General features: G+C 36.3%; 1 protein-coding gene across 1 annotated transcript; it reads left to right on the forward strand.

Annotated features, from left to right (window-relative positions):
* Positions 1-1,259: 1,259 nt before the first annotated feature.
* On the forward strand, positions 1,260-7,791 carry LOC107947432 (putative 12-oxophytodienoate reductase 11). The gene is made up of 6 exons (XM_016882093.1): positions 1,260-1,392; positions 1,495-1,635; positions 1,726-1,856; positions 1,943-2,119; positions 2,414-2,731; positions 7,442-7,791. The coding sequence occupies exons 1-6, from the start codon at positions 1,310-1,312 to the stop codon at positions 7,717-7,719; spliced, it is 1,128 nt and encodes a 375-aa protein (XP_016737582.1). The 5' UTR covers positions 1,260-1,309; the 3' UTR covers positions 7,720-7,791.
* Positions 7,792-10,124: the final 2,333 nt, after the last annotated feature.

Raw genomic sequence — 10,124 nt, forward strand, 5'->3', positions numbered from 1 at the left:
TAAGTATGAGTTTTTATTTATTTTAGATTTAATTGCACCATACACCCTTAAATTATAATTTTTATTTTAAATTGGTCTCCAAATTTTAAAATATTCTAATTACATTCTTAAACTGTGAAGGTTATATCAGTAAAGTCCTTCCATTACTAATATCGCTATTTAACTATTAAATAAGATGTCAAAGCTTATGTGGCAGTTTAAAATAATAAAAAGTTTAAAGAAAAATAAATATTGTAAAAATATTGGCTTTGAAGTTTTTGAAACTTTTGCAAAAGCTTCATTATTTATTATCTCTCTCTTTTTCATTGTACTTAATTTTTATTTTAAACTTCTAAAAGTTACACTGTACTATTTTACTTTTCTTTAGAATTTTCATTCTAAATTATTTCATGTAAGATTTGACGTGTTATTTAACGATTAAATTAATATTTTTAATAATTAAAAGACATTATTGATATAACATTAATAGTTTAGAATGTAATTAAAATATTTTAAAGTTTAAAAATTAATTTAAAATTAAGGTCATAGTTTTAAGGATATCTAATACAATTAACAATTATTTATTCCATATAAAAAGATAAAAATGAAAAAGCCGCCAGACAAAGGGCAGAACATTTACAATGAAAAACATTTTCCATTCAACTACGTAATTACCTTTAAAAAGGAGAAAAACCTAGGAACATATTTCCTTTCCAAGTAGATGACGTGTGGTTTATATGCTAATAGGTATAATGATTTTTTGTATAATGATTTTTTTGACCTTTCAATTTTTTATGAAAAGTTTTAATTTTTTTATTTAATTAACCATTGAGTTTTTTTTTGTGTGAAATCATCCCAAAATCGATGAGAAATATTTGTTAATTTTATTGACATATAAATTTACATATGAATAATACGCTAACATTTAATTATTTATTTAAAATTAAAAAAATAGTAAAAACTATTTTTATAATTTTTAAATAATTTTAATGATTTTTTATTTTTAAAATATTTTTATATTTTTTTAATTTTTAAAATTTAATCGAATCCTAACATATCATCCACGTGATAGTCCATTCCTACGAAGTTAAAAAAGTTAACTTTTATATATAGTTTGGAATGATTTGATCAAAAATATAAATTTTAAAGTAAAAAATTAAAAAAATTAAATAAAAATCTAAAATAACTTTTTTTTAGTTGGAATGTGAAATAATTTATTACCCCTATATAATAATAGTAGAAAATGTAACCCAAAGTCAGCGAACTTGTCATCGTTGCAAACCGCGAAACGCAACGCTCAATCCATTATTCAACCAAGGGCGATCAGAGCATGGCTACTTCACAGGAGAATATGGATTTCATTCCTGCCCTCCTTGCTCCTTCCAAGATGTCCAATTTTAGTCTCTCTCACAGGCCTATCTGGTTTCAACATACACTAGAACGGTGGTTAAGGTTTTTATTGTTTCACCCTGTTCAAAAGTTTTAAAGCAACACTGTTTGTTGTTAATGTTTTAGGATAGTTTTGGCACCCTTGTCCAGATTGAGATCCTACAACTTCATTGCTCAACCTCATGCCATCTTGTATTACTCCCAAAGAACAACGCATGGTGGTTTCTTGATAGGAGAAGCATCCGGTGTTTCAGAAACTGCTCAAGGGTACGTACTATTTCATTTAATGAAATCCTTCTATGCCAATGGCTGTGTAGAATTTAATCATATAAAATTGAACCTTCAAGATTTTTGAAGCTACCCAAACACTCCTGGCATCTGGACGCAACAACAAGTGGAGGCATGGAAACCAATTGTGGATGCTGTTCATAAGAAAGGGAGCATATTCTTTTGTCAACTATGGCATGCTGGTAGAGCTTCTGATTATTGTGAGTAATCATTTTCTTTTTTTGTTCTTCATCTCTAAGGAGCACAATCATTTGTTAAATGGTTTTCTGATAATATTCGTGTACAGGTTTCCAACCTGATGGTCAGCCTCCAATCTCATGTACGGACAAACCGATACAAGCTAAGACTCACATTGATGGCGTAACGGAGGCATCTTTTCCAGCTCCTCGCCGGCTAACAACTCATGAGATAACGCAAGTCGTTAACGACTTTAGAAAGGCTGCTAGAAATGCCATGCAAGCTGGTACTACTTCCTCACCGCTTGACTTTAGATTTACACCTTTCTTTTTTAGGCTAGAATCTGCTGTTAGTCCCTGATTTTAAATACCTTTTCAATTTAAAATTTATCGTTCAATCATTAAAACCATTAGTATTTCTGGTAAAATTTGTCAACATGGCAATTTTTTTGGTTAATGATCACATACTAAAATTACAGAATAAAAAGCAATATTCCTAAGACCCTGTAGGCTGGAACAGCATGTAAACAATATCTTTGCTTGATTCATCAGGAAAAAAAGCTAATGATTTTATATTACAGGTTTTGACGGAGTTGAGATTCATGGAGCTAATGGATATCTGATTGATCAGTTCTTGAAGGACCAAGTGAATGATAGAACAAATGAGTATGGAGGGAGCTTAGAAAATCGTTGCCCCTTCCCTCTACAAGTAGTTGAAGTAGTCACCGATGAGATCGGAGCCGACAGAGTTGGGATCAGACTATCTCCATTTGCAGATTACGACGACTGTGCCGACTCAAACCCAAAAGCACTTGGCCTTTACATGGCCCAATCCTTGAACAAATACGGTATTTTGTACTGCCATATGATAGAGCCAAGGATGATCACCCAATTCGAGGGTAATGAGAAACACACCTTAGGAAACAAGAATGAGTAATTCTTCCATATATCATTTAACAAAGCAATATCCAACGATATATATACAAGCCATAGTTAATAGTTGAATAACAACAACTGATCAGTAACAGACTAACGAACTGCTAACTATACAAACAAACTAACTGCTAACAGACAAAACCATTAATTCCTTAATATGCCTCCAGCTTTCTCATGACTGCTGACTGACCAGGTTTAGCAATAAGCTTGAGACATGACCTGAACTTTGTAAACAAAGGCGCAGACAAAGGCTTAGTGAATACATCAGCTAACATGTCCTACTTGCAATCGCCCAGCAGCAACTCTTTCCCTGACAAAGAAGAGATCTAATTCCACATGTTTGAATTTTGAATGAAGAACGGGATTAGCAGAAATAGCAACAGCTCCAGAGTTATCGCACCAAACAGCAGCTTTGCGAGTAGGAGAGATATGCAGCTCAGAGAGGAGAGACTCGAGCCAAACCATTTCAGTGACAGTGTGAGCAAGACCACGATATTCTGCTTCAGCAGTGGACCTGGAGACTACTTTTTATTTTTTGGATCCCCAAGCAACCGGATTCCCTCCGAGAAACACACAGAACCCGGTAGTAGATCGTCTATCATCCACATCAGTTCCCCAATTAGCATCCAAGTACCCTACTAAATCTAGATTGGCAGCTTGAGTGAAATGCAGACCATAATCCATGGTGTTTTGAAGGTACCGAAGAATACGTTTCACAGACTTAAAGTGCTGATCTAAAGGTTGATGCATGAATTGGCAAACCTTGTTGACAGCAAAAGCGATATCAGGCCTGGTGATGACCACGTACTGTAATGCGCCTACAATACTTCTATAATCAGATGCATTCTCCACTGCACTGCCAACATGGCGAGACAAAGCACAGGAAGTGACCATGGGCGTAGATGAACCTGTTGCTTGATCCATCTTGGCTCTCCGTAGAAGATTAAGCACATATTTCTGCTGACTTAAAAATAGCCCTTCAGTAGTAGGAAGAACCTCAATTCCAATGAAATAAGAAAGATACCCCAAGTCTTTCAAGGAAAAAGTTGTATTCAAAATTGTGACAAACTCATCAATGCTACCTTTGTCATTCCCAGTAACAATGATGTCGTCCACATAAACAAGGACATAGAGACAAACATCCTTAGTTTTTCGAACAAACAAAGAGCTGTCGGATTTTGTCAAAACAAACTGGGACATAAGTAGGAAGTCTCTCAACTTGGAAAACCAAGCTCGGGGAGCCTGCTTAAGACCATAGAGCCTTCTTGAGTTTGCAGACCAAATTTTGATTATCATGTTTTTGTTCAAAACCAGGAGGTTGAACCATGTAAATTTCTTCGGACAAATCACCATTAAAGAAGGCATTGTCGATGTCGAGCTGCCGGAGATGCCAACCAAACTTTACAGCAAGCGTTAGGACAACACGAATGGTTGTTGGCTTGACAACCAGACTAAAAGTTTCATGGAAGTCAATGCCAGCTTCCTGAAGATACCCTTTGACCACCAAACATCCTTTGTATCTGGCTATGGAGCCATCAGCATGTCTTTTGAGTTTAAACACCCATTTGTACCCTACAGCTCTCCGGTTGGCAGGTAAGGGAACCAAGTCCCATGTCTAATTTCTAATCAACGCATCAAACTCCTGTTGAGCGGCCAGAGCCCATTCCTTAGATGATAAAGCCTCCTCAATTGTAGTCGGTTCAGAAACACTAACCTCTGCTGAGAAAACACGGGGTTTAAAAATTCCACTTTTGGACCGGGTCTGCATGGGGTGAGTGTTGACAGAAGGAGCAGGTATCGACTCAACAACTGGAACACTACTAGACACCATTTGAGAGGCTTGTGAAGAGACCTCAACAGGAGAAGGAGAAAGCCGAGTACTGCTAGCTGGAATGGAAGACAACATAGTAGCAGTTGGACGAGGCTGAACGGTAGCAGACCCTGAAGAGTGAAGATCAGACGGATAGCGTACTACTGGAACTGAAGATTCGTGACACTGGAACTGAGATGAAGTAATAGCAGACACAGAACTATCTGGAGAAGCAGGAGTAGCAAATGAAAAATAGCCTCATCAAATACTACATGGCGAGAGACAAACAACTTGCCAGTGTCATCTAGGCATTTATACCCTTTATGAATGGGACTGTAGCCAAGAAACACGAAGGTCGAGAGCGATACTGTAGCTTATGAGTATTAAACGGCCTGAGATAAGGGTAACAGCGACAACTAAAAATCCGTAGATGCTTGTATGGAGGAGGGGCTTTATGTAAGACTTCATAAGGAGACTTGCCATCAAGAACGGAGGTGGAAAGCCTATTAATAAGGTAGACGGCACTGATATATCTATGTTTTCTTTCCACCAACCCATTCTGTTCTGAAGTGTGAGGACAGGAGAGGCGATGATGAATCCCAAGCTGAGCAAGAACCTTAGGAAAAGACCGAAACTCTCCTCCCCAATCAGACTGGAGGACCTTTATAGAACAACCAAATTGAACAGCAACTAACTTCTGTAAATGAAGAAACTTCTCAAGAGCTTCAGACTTGTGTTTAATGAGATACATCCAGGTATGTCATGAGTAAGCATCAACAAAAGACACATAATAAGACTGGCCTTCAGAAGAGATAGAAGTCGGCCCCCAAAGGTCTGATACAATAAGTTCAAAAGGAGCTGAAAACTTGGTAGTGGATGGAGAAAAAGGAAGTTTGTGAGATTTTCTGAGTTGACATGCAGAATATACTGATGAACATACAATTATTAAAAGCTATATTATTCTTATTTAGAACTGCAATGACAGTCTTAGTACAATGGTGGCCAAGTCTCTTGTGCCACAAATAAAAAACACAACTACTAGCACTGGAGGACTTCAAATGAGCAGTATAAGCCATGGCTGAAGAATCATCATGGTTGACTTGACTGGAATGGCAAAAATCAGTACAAGCAGTAGCTGCTGAAAAATCACTATTCTAAAGTCACTTGGAGTTGCATAAATCAAACTGGTACAAACCATTATGCATGCGACCCTCCAACAATACGATCCTTGTCTTGATATCCTTCACAAAACAATAGTGGGGATAAAATTCAAAGTAGACTTGGTTATCACCAGCAAACTGGGCAACAAACAATAAGTTTTTGCAAATATGAGGAACATGCAAAACATTTTTCAAGTGAAAAACTCGATTGCCAGAAGTAAAACGACTGGAACCAGTGTGAGCCACAGATACTAACACACTGTTTCCCATAAAGAGCCTGTTGGTACCTGCATATGGTGCTGACTCCTATAAGTTGTCTAGATCATTGGTTACATGATTAGACGCACCTGAGTCTAGATACCAGACCTTGCCATTTGTGGAACATAGCCCTTGTTTGGAGGCAACATTTACTTGCAAACTTAATCATTGAACCGGGCTAGAGTGAGAACAACAATGCGAACCATCACAAGACAAAGTAGAGGGACCTTGAAACTGATTATAGTGCACCTGCATAGGTTGATCAGAGACACCCTCAAAGGATTCATCGAAGCGATAATAACACTTCTGAACCGTATGACCAATCCGGCCACAGAGCTGACACTGAGGTTTGTTGTGGAAAAATTTCCTATCGCGGCCTCTACCACGAGAAGACCGACCACGGCCCTTGTAAAAAAGTCTAAAAGCTTTAGCAGACTGACCAATGTTGCTACTAGTGGAACCACTCTGCTGAGCAACATTCGTTTGTAACGACATACTAGACACCAAATCCTATTGTCGAGTTTCACAATCCAACAACATTTCACCAAGAAGATCAAAAGAAACATTCATCGCAAAAGCAACAATACGGTTGGACTCAAACTCCATTGGAAAACCAGCAAGAACGATGCTAACCTGTTCTTGCTCAGAAATGAGAGTTCCTGCAGCCATGAGAGTGTCACATAGACTTTGAAACTTAGCCAAGTATTCTTTGACTGTTAAAGAACCTTTCTTCTGAGAATAAAGAGAATGGCGCAGAATAGAGATCGCTAAAGTAGATTTTGAAGCAAACCTACGCGACACACTGTCTCATACTTCAAAACTCATTCGGGCACCACTGAGATGAACCAAAATATCATCACTGACAGTGGATAAAAGCCTTGAAGCTAACAACTTGTCTTGTTGCATGTGAAACAAGAACGCAGGATTGGGAACAAGAACCCCATTAGTATCAACAACAGACTGTAGAGGAGCAGCAACAGTACCAAGAACAAAGTTATGCAAATCATATCCTTCAAGAATGAGCATCACCTATTGTTTCCACAGAAGAAAATTACGATTGCTGAGTTTCACCGTACCATGTTTAGGAAACTGATGAACTGTGCGCAAAGAACCAATGCCAGGATCAGGAGACGAGCCATCACCAGGAGCAGTAGTGTTGAACGACTGATGAGTGTTGTCGTCATTTCCGGAAACAGCGTCAATAGCCATAAAAAAATAAATGTGACAAAAAAATTATGGCTCTGATACCATAATGAAAAACACACATTAGGAAACAAGAATGAGTAATTCTTCTATATATCATTTAACAAAGCAATATCCAACGATATATATACAAGCCATAGTTAATAGTTGAATAACAACAACTGATCAGTAACAGACTAACGAACTGCTAACTATACAAACAAACTAACTGCTAATAGCCACAACCATTAATTCTTTAATAGAGAGTCAAAAAACAAAGAACAACTTGTCGCCGATGAGAAAGGCTTTCAAAAGAACATTTATAGTAGCCAGCGGATACAATAGAGAAGAGGGAAATGAAGTGGTTGTTAAGGGTGGAGCGGATCTGGTTGCATTTGGACGCTTGTTTCTGGCAAACCCTGATTTGCCAAGGAGATTTGAGCTCAATGTTGTGCTTAACAAGTATGATAGAAATACCTTTTACACTCAGAATCCTGTTGTTGGTTATACGGACTATTCTTTTCTCGATCCAACCCCATAACTAAATTTCATTCTTTATACCCTACATATTGTATTTCAAACAACTCCATCTTCATGCATTGCTTTAGGGTCTGGTTTCACATGCTTAGTTCACTTATTATTATTTATTAAAGTTGTGTGATCCAAATTTCTATTAAATAAAACAAGAGATTGCCTTCAAGTCAAGTGAAACAAAAATATATTTTCTTTCTATAAGATTTAATATTCATTAGTATAATATATTGAGCATTTATTAGTATAATTTATTTGACCTACAAATTTATGCTATAAATAGACTCCTTTACAACATTAGAAAATACACCTATTAAAGATTAGAACTAATAACACTTTTGGAGAATTTTGTGTTTACGTTTTGAGGGTTCTTTGTTTTCAGGTTTCGAGATTTAGTTTTTATCTTCATCTTTTGTACTCTTCGTTTTTGTATCATCATAGTAAAATTATCTTTACCCATGATTTTTTTATCCTCTTTGGAGGGTTTTTCCACGTTAAATTTTTATGTTCAATTTCTCAATTTCTTCAGCTATTTTTTACTTATTCATTGCTTAATCAGTCAATCCCCAATAAGTGGTATCAAAGTTAGTTCAATTTTCGTAGATCAGCCCATTCAGAGATAACATCAACAAAGTTTGACATTGAGAAGTTCGATAGTGTCACAAATTTCAATCTGTGACAAGGTCGGATAATTATAATTCTAGTTCGTTGCAGAGAAAAAAACTTAAGAATCTAGATTAGACAGAATAAGAAGATCTTGATGAAAAGATATTGTCTGCAATCCAATTGTTCCTCACGAATAGAGTATTGCAAGAGGTGTTAATGGAGAAAACTTCATCCACCTTGTGGAAAAGGTTAGAAACTCTTTATGTGACCAAGTCTCTAGCTAACCGTTTAGTGTTGGAATAACATCTATTTATGTTTCGTATGAACAAAGGTGAGCTTATTAGATAGCACATTAGTAAATTTATTACTTTTTTGTATGATTTAAAGAATGTTGAGGTTAAGCTTGACGATGAAGATTAGACAATGTTATTATTGTGCTTTATGCCCTCTACATACAAGTCTTTTAAGGAGACCCTAATTTCTGATATAGATAAACTCTCGTTCGAAGATGTGAAGGGTCATTTGTTGAGTAAAGACAAACTCGACAATGAGTTTGGTTCAGATAGTAAGGCAGATAAGCAAGCTTCCATTTTGGTAGCATAAAAAAAGCGAGACAAAATGTGTCGCTATTGTAAGAAGTTAGGTCACATCAAAGCATATTGCTATAAACTACGAAATAAAAGGGCTGCTGAGAGTAATGAGGATGATGTAGCTGGTGTTAATTTGGTTGACAAAAGCGGTAATGATTTTTTCTTACTGTCAATGAGCGATAGCATCGAGCTTATATCCGAGTGGATCCTAGATTCAAGATGTTCTTTTCACATGTGTCCTAACGAAGAACAGTTCTCTACATACAATTTGATTGAAGGTGGAGTTGTGCACATGAGAAACGATTCATCCAGTAAGGTAATTAGTATTAGTACTATTAAAATTAGGATACACGATGAAACGATTATGACATTCTCATATGACGAGTAAGTACTTGATTTACGAGAAAAATCTAATCTCCTTAAGTATTTTAGACTCGAAAAGTTGCAAAATCAACATTGAGTTGAGCGACATTAAAGTTTCTCATTGGGCTTTCTTTTTGTTAAAAGGTAAAGAGACTGACAATCTTTATATTCTAGAAGGTTCTACAATTATCAGTGAAACCGAACATCCCTCGTCCGTTACGAAGTCGAAGTCAACTCGTTTGAAGCGAATGCAACTTGGTCATATGAGGGAAAAATGTATGACCAATTCATTGGAGAGAGATTCTCTTTTGGATACAGGTTTTGAAAAGTTAGGGCACTGTGTTCGTGAAAATCAAACCTGAGTTAGTTTTGATTTGGCAGTGCACAAGTCGAAGGCTAGAAGTCGTCCAGGTTCTAAGCACAGATTTGATTGAGTTGATTCCTTGCATAGTTCAAGATAGTTCTGTGGCGGGCTTTGGCAAAGATGGCGTTGTGAGAATTCGTGTCAATGTGGAGATTGTTAGAATTGTGTGACCTAAATTTCTATTAAATAAAATAAAAGATTGTTTTCAAGTCAAGTTAAACAAAAATATATTTTCTTTCTAGAAGATTTAGTATTTATTCGTATAATATATTTAGCATAATTCATTTGACCTACGAAACTAGCTTATAAATAGGATCTTTTACAACCTTAGAAACTGCACCCATTAAATATTAGAACTCATAACACTTTTGGAGAATTTTATGTTTACGTTTTGAAGGTTCTTTTTGTTTTCAGGTTTTGGGGTTTAGTTTTTATCTCTATCTTTTGTACTCTTCGTTTGTTTGCCATTATAGTAAAATTATTTTTTGTCGT

The sequence above is a fragment of the Gossypium hirsutum genome, chromosome A01 (genome assembly GCF_007990345.1).
Source record: "Gossypium hirsutum isolate 1008001.06 chromosome A01, Gossypium_hirsutum_v2.1, whole genome shotgun sequence".
Taxonomy (NCBI): Eukaryota; Viridiplantae; Streptophyta; class Magnoliopsida; order Malvales; family Malvaceae; genus Gossypium; species Gossypium hirsutum.